Source organism: Pygoscelis adeliae, unplaced genomic scaffold, assembly GCF_000699105.1.
Source record: "Pygoscelis adeliae isolate BGI_AS28 unplaced genomic scaffold, ASM69910v1 Scaffold425, whole genome shotgun sequence".
NCBI classification, from domain to species: domain Eukaryota; kingdom Metazoa; phylum Chordata; class Aves; order Sphenisciformes; family Spheniscidae; genus Pygoscelis; species Pygoscelis adeliae.
The window spans coordinates 452,901-466,426 of NW_008824775.1; the positions used below are offsets into that span (position 1 = coordinate 452,901).

At 44.6% G+C, this 13,526-nt stretch overlaps 1 protein-coding gene across 1 annotated transcript in view; it reads left to right on the forward strand.

Annotated features, from left to right (window-relative positions):
* AFF3 (AF4/FMR2 family, member 3) overlaps positions 1-13,526 on the forward strand; it is a 350,596-nt gene that overhangs the window by 270,939 nt on the left and 66,131 nt on the right. The window contains exon 11 of the mRNA XM_009323844.1: positions 1,604-1,644. Coding sequence (XP_009322119.1) covers positions 1,604-1,644 — 41 coding nt within the window. The remainder of the gene's footprint in view (positions 1-1,603; positions 1,645-13,526) is intronic.

Sequence of the window (13,526 nt, forward strand, 5' to 3'; positions counted from 1 at the left end):
TGCCCTGTACCCAGTGGCCTGGATGGCATGAACAGGGTTGTATTCAAAGCGTGTGGAAATAGGATGACCTACTGGAGACAGTGAAAAATACCAGACTCCCCATATTATTTTCCTAACACTAAAACCAGCATGTTCATTCCATGGGCACACTCCCACTCCCACTGCAGAAAGTGAATGCTAAGGAAAACCCCTCCTGCGAGCCATGCCAGCCACAGGAGATGCGGCATAGCCCTTGTCTCCCGACAATTTTGTATGTGATACACAGCAAACTACTTCTCCCCAGGGAACCCAGGAGGCCCATATTATTCCAGAAAGTTCCCTGGGCAGAAATCCTGCTTCCAAAATCAAGCAGAACGCTTCCCAAAGCATTTCTGCATTCCTGTCAGATCTGCAGGGATCCACTCAGGGGACCTTTTCACACCTTTCTGTGAAATGCTCCATAACTGCAACTGAAAGTCAGGTTTTATCAAGTTTTTCTTTGCAGCTTGTCAGCAGCATTTTGACTAACCAGAAGGGTTACCTCCATGCTTTCCAGTGCTGAGCGGGATGCCTGCAAGCTGTGCGGCTTGTTCAGGGATAGGGATGTAGCCCCCAGCAGCCTGAGAAGCCAGGGAGAATGGTTTCAAAAACAAATTTATAGGTAACTGCAAAGAGAAAATCAACATTTAATTCCCTGCCCCTTGTCTCTCCGTACTGCTTAGCTTTGTGTCCCTTCTGTGCCAGGTGAGGCACAGCCTGGACAGGTACAGCTGGGAAGGGGACGCTCTGGGCAGCTTCAAGTAGAATGGAGGCTTTAAAGTAGATTTGCAAAACATTATGGATTTCATCTTTGCTTAGCAGCTGGTTACTGTGCCGAAGCCACGAATCACACCACTTGAAGTGATTGAAGGAGGGGAAAGAATAATAATAATAAAGTGGCAAACTAGCTCAGGGATAGGCTTGGGAGTCCTATTAAACTTGAGAGGCTACGATTTCTATTCCCAGAACTGCTGGTTAACACAAGAACAAGCACCATGCTTCCCCACCCCATCCAAAGAGTTGTACTAGGCAAAAACTGAGGAGCAAACCAGCAACAGGTCAATCCTGTACTGTGTAGTCAAAAGTTGCCAGCAGATTAACAAGGCAGCGCTCATGAAAAGTCTGCAGCAGCTCTGGCAAGCTTTGCAAAATTTATAATTATAGCTACAGGCTTCATCGCAAAAGGAACCAAATATGTGATGTTTGTTTCTGTGGAAGAATGGGAGGAGACTAATGGTAAAGGAGAGGGAGTGGGAGTGCGGCAGCGGGGAGAGGGGAAGGCAGAGAACCGAGCCCTGCCGAGTTTTCAGGGACCCGCAGAAAAAATCGTCTAAACAGAGTAGTTCAGACCTCAAATACCGTGCGGTGCTTTGACAATCTTCTGGTTTATGGCATACTTAACAAAGTGTTCTTACATTTACTAGGCTGGAATGTCCATTTGACTATAGATTCTCTGCTACTTTGCTCGTACTTTAACATTTTGGACACGTGACAAAAATGTGTGTAACGCATTTTTTAAAGTGTTGATTGTGCTCGTAATTTTCAAGTCAGAATATAAAATAAACATCTCTGCCCTTTCTTCCAGCAGGCAGCACAGAGATCTGCTCTCCGCGTTCTATCTGACAGGTACATTTTGTCATTTTTATGAACTATAAATTGCTTTATGAAACGTTGAGCCCTATTTATTGTGGCATATAACTCATAATCGGATTTTGTCCCCAAAGTATCTGTGAACTGGGATGTTAAACATTTTGCATGCTTGGATTTGTCATGCATGTGTAGAGTTTATTACTGCAAAAATCACAGTCGTCTTGTATTTCATACAGAGTATGCAGAATCCCTTGTTGTGATACCAAACGAGAGATAAGAAACTTACTGGAGAAGGCATGAATGATGCAGTAAATTCTGAGCTTTAGAGTTTGCTGAGATATATCTGAGCTCATTTTTCAGCAATAAGTACTTCATTTATTCTGAGATGTTCTCTTTTGACTTTTTCCAAATCCTTTCCCTGGGAATTACTCTTCTTTTGATGAGATTCCCTGTACATTTTATGCACAGAAACAATGCCCTTTTTTACACCTTAAGTTTTGAGGGATTGGTATTTTGGAGGAATTTAATTCGTTTTTTCACTTCTTCTGCAGCAGTGCTCCAGGCAGATAAGCAGGGGACCAAGTCCTTAGGCAGTGTTCAGGTTTTACTCCGCTCTTTTTCAAGCAAAAATCCATTAACTTCAATGGGAAACTTGCCCGAGTGAGGAATTCAGGATTTGGGCCATAGTAAATGTTATAGTTGGGCCGTAGGTCTGCACAGGTATTTACCTTAAATGACTTTTATGAAAGAGGATTGATTGAAATATAAGGTAGCTTTCTAAGACGGTCCTGATTTCTTTTCCAGTTTTGGGAACGGGGGGATGGAAGGGGGAGGAGAGACTGTACATTTTAGTGCCTGTGAAAAAGAACTAGCAGATTTACATTTATCCACAAATGAGGTACTGTGTCATGCAGGCTGACACAGAGTAAATTTCCCCATGCCTTGTTGGCAGCCCCCTCTGCTCCGTCTGGCCCCCCGCCCCCCGCCTCCCTGGGAATAAGCGGTAATTGACTCTGGAAGCCAGCTCAGGCCAGGATTTCTCCAGAGCAGAGCCTGTCACTTAGGCTGAATTATATGTTGTGCATGGATGAATAACATTTCTCTCTGCTCGGAGGCTAAGACCGCCAAAATTATCGACCTTCCCCCCCAAGTTTACAAACACCATTTTGTTTAGAATTTTTTTCCCCCCCTTGAGGAAAAAAATTCCGGAGTGAAATGTATGGGATGTGGGTGAAATCGCTGGCGCGGTTGTAGGGCACATAAGTATTTGCTGTAACAGGGACGAACGCAAAAAGAAAGAGGAGTCAGAGTCAGCATTATGCTCCTCTCCCTGGAGGCGTGCAGGCTCGCCCCCGAGGCAAAGCAGCTTTTGCACTTGGTGGGGGTAATACTGTGGCCAAAGAAAATGTAGGGGCTTTTTCTCAGCATCCTTCCCCTGGGCTGAATGAGGAACATTCCTGCAGAAGTGCCCCTGGAGGTAGTTAACAAGCCCCAAACCCCTCACTGTGCTTTCTGTCTCCCCTAGAAAGAAAAGTGGCGATGATGAATAGATGGTCCCTACCTCATCAGGGGTGGCGAGGGAGCTGGGCACAGGCTGCCCTCGTCCTCAGGGCAAAAGGGCTGAAATGTTGCCCGTCACACCTCAGATTTGGTATTTATGATCAGAGATTCCCCTCTCTGCCCCAAAAAGCATGCCCGGAGACTACAGCTTTCCCACCTACTCTGCAAACATTCAGCCGTCGGGGCACCCTCGTCCCCTCCCTCTGGAGGGGGTTCTGGGAAGGCTGCGGGTGCCTCCCTGCCGCCTGTAGCCTCACTGCAGCGAGTGAATGGGAGGGCAGGGGGCCAAAAACCCGCACTGTGATGGCAGTTTCTGTCTGGTCTTGGCTAAAGTGAGGATGCCTATGATACTGCTGCTCATTACTTGTGTCTCAGTAGCAAATACGAGCTCCCTGTCACACAGCAGCACTTCCCTGCACCAAGGGAGATGGCAGCTTAAATAAAGCTCTCAGTAATTTCACCCATTATTTTTTCTGAAAAATATTCTCCAGCAGTTCCTGTTTCAGTTTTTGCTTTCAGGTTCTATTAAAAAGGTAACAGTTAGCTAAACTGAAAGGCAGAGGGGCGGGGGGGAGGGAAGGGAGAGGTTTTAAACCTGTAGCCATTGGTTTCTTTAGTGTACTGCACTCAGCCTTGTTTTCAGAATGACACAGTAACCCCCAGCAGATTTATGTGCAAACACAAAGATTAGTGACCCAGAAGCTTGACTGAAACAGCTTTTCTGCTTCCAGAAGACAGGTTGCTCTGCACATGCACTGACTATTTTGTCAGGAAAGATGCACTGGCCCCATTAGCTTTTCATTCTCTCATGAAAAACCCTCGGTGTTTATACAGCACAGCTTGGTTTTAATTTTATTGTGGTCTTCAGTAAAGTGGTCTAACTATACAGATTGCTCAGTTTCTCGGACAGAGAAGAGCAAGAACTTAACTCATATACCTTCATGGTATAGTGCTAGCCTATCTTCAATTGTCCGACTCTCATATCCACTGCCTGAATAGCTTTCAAATGAAGAAAAATGTCTGTAACTAAAATATTCAGTGTGTTCTGTTGTTATTTAACAGTAAGCAGTGTGGTTAAGCCAGGTCTTAAACCTGCTTAATCCCACTGAGCTAAATAGATTTTAGTATTGACTCCCATGGTCCCAGAACTCTGACCTTAAGGCTGAAGTTAAAAGCTAATTTTTTGCAGTCTGTTCCACTAACCCAGAAGCACTTGCTTGCTGGATACATTTGCAATGGAGAATGTCCAGCTGTAAATTACAGCTGGTTGTAATCATACCCAAACACAACACTCATTATTATTCTTTTGTTCTTTTTAGGCTGAAAAGCCCACCATGAGGGAGACCGCACAGTACTTAATCCACACATTAAATTTACTCACAGCTCATATTCATGTGCAAGATAAGACTTTCCATGAAGTAAAGATTTACAGTGGTCCTAGGGTACTTTTATTCCCCTAGCTGCTTTTATTTCTCTGTGCTGTAGTGTCGGCCAAGTGGGTCTGCCTAAGAGTTTTGAATGCTTAGAGGAAAGTGTTGTACCACCGCTGAATTTCCTCTCTTGCTGTAATAGGGGAAAGATAGCTCATTCACTGCGGTGCTTGGGTGGTACTTATGAGACATGCTTAATTCACAGTTGTGGTCTGTTATATTTTCTGTGTACTTAGGCAGGAGGACGCAGGCAGACCATGCTAGCTGTGCCCGCACGAACCTCAGCGCAGGTGTGTAGGGCAGAGGGAGAGCTGAACCCGCTCAGCCCAGCAGTGCTGGCAAGCCTGCCCATGCCAGCTGATAAGTCCTGTAAAGAGTCCAACTCACTAGCTTACACTCAGCACCTGGTTAATATATACGTGTCATCCAGACCTGAGCTGTTAAGTACAGGCTATGATAAACCTTTTTGACTTACCATCTTGGGCTGTTGATAGACAAGGCGTCTCAAAACTAACACCCATTTGGAAGTGTAGACAAGCCCCGTTCATGATGGTTTGTGAGTTACACAGCCTGCCTGAGCTTCGGTCCGCCTTCCTGTCGGGCAGAAGGGATAGTACTTTGCATTTCTGTGTAACCATGCCTTGTCTGTCCATGTTTGATCACGGTTAGGACATTGAAATGCAGGCTGTGCCAGGCATGAGCTGGTTTACCCTAATAGGTCTGGCCAGTTGCACTTAAGATCCTGAAGAGCAAACAAATACTCCCTCTTGTCCTCTGGAGTGGTGAAGGGTTCGGGGAGCTGAGCAGCAGGTCGTGCAAAGCAGCAGAGCCCCACATCTGTGGGGAGAGAGACGTTTGCAAGCAGAGGTGCTGCTGCACCGCCTCTCGTGGGTGCGTGCACGCATTTAGCACTCAGCTGCAAGGATAATCATAGAATCATAGAATCATAGAATCATTAAAGGTTGGAAGAGACCTCCAAGATCATCGATCAAACAGAAAAGGTTGACCTGGGACAATCAAGTCCAATCCTCTGACATTGTAAGCAGCCACAGGATCGAGGATTAGTCCAGTGGGATCTGTAGCATGGCTCTTCTCCTTCAGACAAAGCCACATTGAGATACACCACTTGGGTTAGGAGGCCTGGGGAGGGACTGCCTGTAAAGTATTAAGGCAACAATAAGAGGCAATTTGGGCTTTTAATAGGTCACTTAAAGCAGGGAAGGCAGCTGTCCAAGCAGCCTTAAAACTTTTGGTGGACGGAGCCAAAGATTTCTTGTTCTCAAGTATCTGCTTGAGCTGTGATTAAGCGGAGCGGTTGAACTTGTGATACCCTGAAGTAAGTAAATAGTCCAGTGGCAGCTAGCAAAAACATTCATGTGCTTCGTGTCACTCACATACTTATGTTTGTGTTGGACTGAGTTTTTCGATAACATCACCTTTCACACCGTGAGACCTTCTCCATGTGAGAAGCTATGTGGTCAGCTTATCAGCAGAGTGACTCAGCTAGCTGGCTGGCCGGAAAGGCTTCATGTGACAGGTTTGGGTAATCAGTGACAGCCAAGGGGAAGCCTTGGCTTGGGACAGCTGATCTGGATCCCAGCAGAGAATGACGGAATTGAGATCATGGGCTCCGCAGGAGGCGAAGGTTGGCTGGAGAAGAGCGTACATGCATGGTGTTCGCTGCCACAGAAACAAACACACGGCCCTCACAGCGTTAGCACATTGCTTAAACTTTCTCTTTTTCCTTTGCGAGGAAAAAGAGAACACCTCCCACAGGAGATATGGATTTATCATTTATGCCTTACATGAAAGCTTGGCTGTTTGGAAACGCTGGTGTCCCACAGTTACAGCCCTCCCACATGGTACAGGGTAGCAAAGGGCGACTGCTGCTATGTTTTGTGGCAGAAACGGTCTAGAGTTTCTCAGCCCTCCTAGTTAGAGAACTTGAAGGAGGAAGATTAATGATATGTATTGTATATAGGACACTATTTTCAGTATTGGAGACTTGTGAATTAGTGAAAAGGGTCTTTAAAAGAAGAGCCTGTGTGGACGGCTTGGAGTGAAAAGGAATAGATATCTCTGTAAAACTGGGACTCCATTTCCCTTTATTTAACTTGTGAGCAAGATCTGTAGCGCTCATCTGTTCGCTATTGGATGTTTTCCCATACCTTGACTGTTGCTGGTGTTTGTTTAGAGCTGTTCTACCATAGCACCAGAGACATGATTTGGATGTATTGCAATGCTGCGTGAGAAGGTGGAGCAGAGATGTCCCAGGGAATTTTAGCAATTTTAAGGCCCAGCTAGCTATACTAAATACTGAAATTCCTTTGGTGTTTAGAGAAAGACAAAGAAAAGTTAAGATGTGTTTTTTCTTCAAGGAAGTGATAGTGTTTTGCTATCATGACAGCCAAACATTTCCCACCTCCCTATGGACAGCCCCATGCATTCTCAATAGCTCCCTAAAGATACCTGACAGGAGACAATCCGTTCTAGGTCTGACTAGCAATTTCTCATGTATTTTCTTTGGCTTGCTAGGTTTTTTAAGAATCAGTGTGTGGATAATTACAGAATTAACGTGGGGGGGGGAAGAGACAAGGTGCAGGTCTGGGGTCTTTCACATGTTAGTAAGGAGAAAGCAGGTCCCATTGCTGGCTGGCAGCATGAAGAATATGCAAAGTGCTATTGGGAAGAAGAGTGTATATGTGTGCAGCATATGAAGTGCCTCAGCATATGATTAACCTCACTGGGTATGTAGTAAATAGTAGATAACTGTGATCAAAAAAGTATTCATGTGATTTATCAAACTGAGCAACTGTGCATTTTGCAGTGAAGCAGGAGGTCAATCCTGAAATCTAGGGCAAGTAGAGCAATAGGAAATTGCAGGGACTAAGAAGTTAATCATACCGTTGGACTGCTTCCATCTGGTTTTGAAAGACAGAGTCAGTACAGTGCTAGCGAGGACGCTTCATGGCAACAGATCAGGAATTAATTTTTTCAGCAAATCTTCAGCTATCATTTGCGGTAACACAGGCTTATAAAAATGTAATTTAATTTCTTGGGAATAAATCACATAGGACAAGAAGTGTGAGAGTGGTTTTTTAATGTGTGTATCTGAGGCAAAAAAAAAAAAGAAGAGTGAGTGTAGGAGAAACAGCAAAAATCCAAGAGGAAACAAACATTAACGATATGAAACCTGGAAGGCATAAATGGCTGTCCGGTTAAATTGTGCAGGTAATTGTCTTTGAAAAATCAGTTTGCAGTTGGGAAACTTCTACATTTTTATGACCCTTGGAGGCATAATCTTGTCTAACCTGTCTGTCCATCTTCATCAGCGTGGGTCAAGGGAGCGCTGACTTAAAGTATTGTTGAATTGATGCTCTGAACACCACTCCCGTATATCATGAGTACATAGCTATGGGCAGTGACTTTGTTAATGAATTCTGTTTTCCTTATTATTGGTATTACTTACGATATTTCAATGAGACTTGAACATTATGCTCCCTTTGGGCAATGACAGTCCCTCTAGGCAATGAACATGTTGTAAAACAAAGGGGATTTCAACCTTGATAGTAACTCCGGTAGCTAAAACTCGCTTTATTGGAAGAGGGAGGAGGACAGTTAGTTGATAACATTATGCCTGCCTTTCTTCAGCAGTGGGATAAGAGAATAGAGAGACCTGTACTATGAATGATGTATTGTGCTATTTTTAGTGCTATGCTGCAAAAGTGAAATCTTATAAATACGTTTGTATCTATTTCCTGACAATCTGAAGAAAGAGAGCTCAGGTTTACACAGCACCAATAGCAGGAAACAGGGGACCACACTGTTCCCACAAATCACGACACTTTCATTACCACCTTATTTTAAGAAAAAAAAAAAAAGCTGAAAATTCGTAGCAAGCAGGGGCACCTCAGCCTGGTCCAGTTACAGGACGTTAGCTTGGAACTTTTGACCCTTGTGTGTTTGTGAATTGTGTCCTGGAGACTCAGGGAGTCCTCAGAGTGGGTACAGCAACACAAAGGAGAAATTTCAGTTCCCTTTCAGTGAGGCAGTAGTCCATGCAGCAGATGGAAGGAGATTCCCCCCTTCAAGCTTTAATCGCTCAGTAATCAGCCAGGCACAACCGAGTGTTCTGGCATCAGCTCCATGGATACATGCTCGCTCCAGTCAGTTTTTCCTGCGTCTTGCAAAGGTGTAGAAATCCCAGCTGAACTTCTGTGTTTGCCTTTGTCACTGGTAACACTATCTGCCTACTGCCCTCTGTATTTTTTCATTTTAGTTTCAAGAGCATTTTCTCCTTGCTCTTGGTTTTGTACTGACCCTGGCAACAACGGAGGCAAAAAGGAAAGGGGAGCTCTGGTTTGCTCAGGGGAGGGCAGGCATGTTCTGCAGGAGGCCAGTCCCATGACAGAGCTCTGCTTGTGCAGGTAGGCAAGGAACTCCTCAGTACAGTGTCTTCATGTGGCCCCAGTGGGGACAACACATGGTCTGTGCCTCGGCTGGCCCTTTGCTTTTTGAGGGGTGAAGCAGAACTGTGGCCAGTTTCTTTGCAGGCCAAAAAAAAAGGGTGAGTATGTACAAAGAAAGAGATGCCCTGTGATTTCCCCATGGGGATTAGTGTCCTTTCCTCTCTCCTTGCCTTGGAGAAAAGTTGGACTTATTCTGCTGTTGAGGAAGGGTTCACACTGTTCTAGGTTTCTTGCATTTCAGTGAAAGAAGATGTAAGCGTGATCTTTGAACAGCCTGGGTTTCCTCCCAGAGAAAAACTGGAACATTTGTGAAATCTGGCAGAGCTCTTAGGCTGCACAAGCAGTTTCCCACTTAACTATTTCACATACGCTTGTGTGAAAGTACAGCAGCAGTCCAGTGGGGTCCTATAGCTCGGTGTGATCCACCAAACCTCATACAAATGCTTTACCTTGAAAACTATCGCAGCTGAAAGGTTTCAGGCATGTTTGGTAGTACCTCTAGAGAAGTCCTTGGCTAAGAAAGCCTTAGGAAAGACTCACATCCAGAACTTTCTGAGAAAAGGATCAGATTCACAAAACTATTTTTGTCTCCTCCCAGACTCTTATTCCTTTGGCAATGCTTTCATCTTCCTCCCTTATCAGAAAGAATCAGTGCATGCTGGGTGATATATACAGGCCATCTCGTGGCTACCCGAGATGTTGGGCCAAAAAAATATCATCTGAATTTCCTGAGGACCACCATGTGTACTTGTAACCAAATTCCTATTGAAAAGTCTGGGAAGGGGATACTCTTCCACAGCCCCATTACAGACCCCCATCAGTCTTACTCCCAGAATCCTGGAGATCCTAGTGGTTGCAAAAGTCTCTTCCCATCCAAGGAATTGTTTCTTTTCTTCCTCCTAAAAAAACAAACAAACAAACAAACAAACAAACAAAAAACCCAACTCCTTTCTTTCTGTGCAATGCGTTGAAATCTAGATACTGAAGCAAGGCCATATTCAGAGAACTTCTATGCCCTGCAGAGCTTCCAAAACAGGGACTTGACCCCACATTCCTGATATACCCAGAAGCCAAATTAAAATTGTTGGGAGTTTTTGGTGAGCAAGGCATGTTATACCTAGCTGTAGGGCTTGAGCTGGTTAAAAAGGAATACTTTTTCCATGCATGTGAAAAGTTTTTCATGCAGACATCAGGAGAAGGAGGTATGGTTATACACTTTTCAGCCAATGCTGACAAATTGGCTTTACATGCAAACCTTTTGGTTTACCCAAGCAGTTTGTGGCAGCAGGGAGCATTTTTCATGGTAAATGTGAAAAGTAAATAGAAAAATGACAAGTTTCTGGTTTAGTTTGATTGAGAGCTTTTTTTCTGCGTGAAATGAAGGCTTAAATCATGTAATTGTTTTTAACATTTTGAGTCCCGCAGTAATTCTCTCTGTGGTTCATCGATGGCTCTGATCGGTGCACGCTAGCAATGATTCTTTACACTGACTCTAGATTTTGAACTCTGTTTTAAACTTCAGTGACCAGATTTTCACCGGTACAAAATGAAATAGCTTCACTGATTTCAGTAGCATTATCCCAGTTTTCACCCGCTGAGGATTTGACCTTAGCACTTTGGAAATATTTCCAGCTTTTAAAAATCACAACCTTGCCTATTTGTGAGTCCAAAGGTTGCACAAGTGAATTATTTTAAAGGAACACACCCGGCGTGTGGTTCAGACATCAGGATCCGGTTACGGTTCCACTTCAACTCAGCCTGACTATATACCAGCTCCCCCGACACCCTCACCAGCAACCTGATGAGTAGGGCTGCAGGGAAGATATTCAGGCTCCTGAACCATTGGAGCTGTTTTGATGCAAACCAAGACCCCGAAATCTCAAATGGCTCAGTTTCCAAAGTTGGAAGGTTTTTTTGCTCAGTCAGCATTTCCAGGAGGTCTATCTGGTGACATTTTCTTTACAAATGATCAGAACACTTTCTGCTTTATTTTTCATTATTATTGCTTTCTTTTGGGGTTCTGTTTCATGGGAAAATTCAGAATTGGAGAGCTTTGTTCCAAACTGGAATGGCATGAAATTTCAAAATCCTCCTCAAAACGGAAGACTTTCCTTCTCTCAAGGACTCTGTTTATAAGTAGGCTGCCCTTTTTGCAGTCAGAGAGCGGCCAGATCATATTATGACTGTGTGCTCTCATGTGTTTTTAACTCAGATGTAAAATTAGGTCTGGCTTGAAACTAAGTGTAAAGAGTCTAAGTTCATACATTACATTTTTATAACCTGAAAATGATATCATTTTGAAAGGCAGAAATAAGTAGAAATTACTTAAATTAAATTAGGTATTTTTCCATGGGGTATGACTTAAACAAGACACATGCTATCTTTAATATAGTCTGCAATCTTCTGGCATTTTAGCAAAAAAGAAAATTATTTCTTTTAAAGGTAGGCATTTTATACCTAATGAAATTTATTTTGCATACCAGTGTATCATCTTCTGTATTAGACTGCTGTAAAGATTTTAAAGGTCTTTTTCATTCTTGACTCATAACTTTTCTTCATGCTGAGGGACTGCCCCTCACACACATGTTCACACAGAAGAGAATAGGCCCTTCTCTGTGGAAATCTAGCAGCCAAATAATTCACAAACAGCTCTCACTTATTATTTACTGGCACAATCAAGCATAACTGCTTTAAATGAACAAACAGGTTGTCAGATAAAAAAACAGGGGAGCGGGGTTAAAGAATCCCATGATATTGATTTACACAACAGATAAAAACCACCCCAGAAAAGTCAGAGACCTGCCAAGTAAATTTCTTGCTTTGCAATGATCCTTTAAGACACTTTAATATGCTTTTGTGAGGATCTGCTCTGGCCCTGGCGTCACGTGCACCCAGGGAGGTCTGTGTTGTTTCATACCCAGGCAGGTGATGGCTGCTGGCGGTGCAGGCGCTGGGGAGGGGGCAGCTAGTGCCTGGCCCCCAGCAGCCCTGTGGGACTTCGCTTGCCATTCCCATCTTCCTTTTCTTCCTTCCTACAGTCCCTTTAGAGAAAAAAGAGGAAAACCACACACAGAGCCTCTATCACAGGCATCTTCCCCCACTTGGCCCAAGATATCCACGATTTTGGCTCTCCATGGTTCCCAGGAGTACCTTGTCCCAGAGCCTCTCTTGCCACTTGCCATCTTGCTTGCCCAATCTGCCCTTTCCCTGTTCTTCAAAACCACCCTGACCCCACTGGGGTGCCTGGAGCCCTCCCGGGACCCCCATCTCCCATCAGTCTCCTCCAGCTGCCCCCAGTCTCAGGGCCACATAGCAGAAGACAAGTCCCGCTGGCTTACAGTGTCATGAGCAAGGCCTGGCAGAGGCAACCTAAGCACCACCCACTGCCGAAAGGTTGACGTGGCCCCCATCATTGACAGGGGACAACCACTCTTCCTGCTGTGCAGGAAACAGCTGTGGTGGGGGGCCAGCCCGTTGTCTTGTTTTGCAGCCCCATGGGCACCAGCGTACGCCTTTTGCTGGCATGTGGTGGGATGTAGCCCAGCTGGGCAGCGGTGGGGGGGCGGCAGCGGACCCGCGCCGGCCCCGCGGCTGCCGGCCCCGGAGCAGGGCAGCCACGCCATCTGCCAGACACGGGAGATTTCTGCCTGCACCTTGAGTCTTCTCCGTTCAGTTCCCCGCAATAACCATCACTCTTCCCTGCTAACAATGCCCTCAAATACTGATTTCCTGAAGCCACTTCTTTTAAGGTCATGATGTCCCTTTTTCTAAAACTTAATAAGCTTTATACTGATCATGTGGAGTTAGAGTAGGTTTGTAAATATTTGTATCTTCAGCACTATTCCTTTGATAGCAGACACTAGGACAATATTTCCCACATTAAAAGGGCTCTTAGGGAGGGTTTAGGAACTCTGGCCAGGCAAAAATAGTTGCCTGAAGGAAGAGGAAAAACCTTGGAAAATTACCAGACTCTTTTTTTAAATTTTGAGACAAATGGACTTTTCAAACTTTGCCCTGAAAAGAGATCTGGTCATGACCTACTATAAATCTCATATGGCCATTTAAAACCTCACAGTGCTCTGGTTAAACAGCATTGCACCAGACAAAACCTCCAGGGCATGGGGACATTGCTGCGGTTTTTCCCTTTCAAGCTTGTATATTGTCCCCATAACATATTGCCAATGTTCACAGGACCAAATGAGACTGTGGCCTTTCTTTAATGTACTCAGAGCTCTTGTGTCGAGAGCCTGTGAGGTCAACAGGAAAACATGGAATGAAATCTCGGCTGAGTGTCAGTCTTTCCCAGGCTTCCTGGCAATTTCCAACTTCTCACCCTATTGTTTTCACTTAATAAGATAGAGCTTGTCCTCCACTCAATAAAATAAAAAAATAGCTAAAAGAGCTAAGACTCAGAAAATGAGCAGTTCTGTAAAAGCCTGGCAGATTTCCAGTCTGCTGA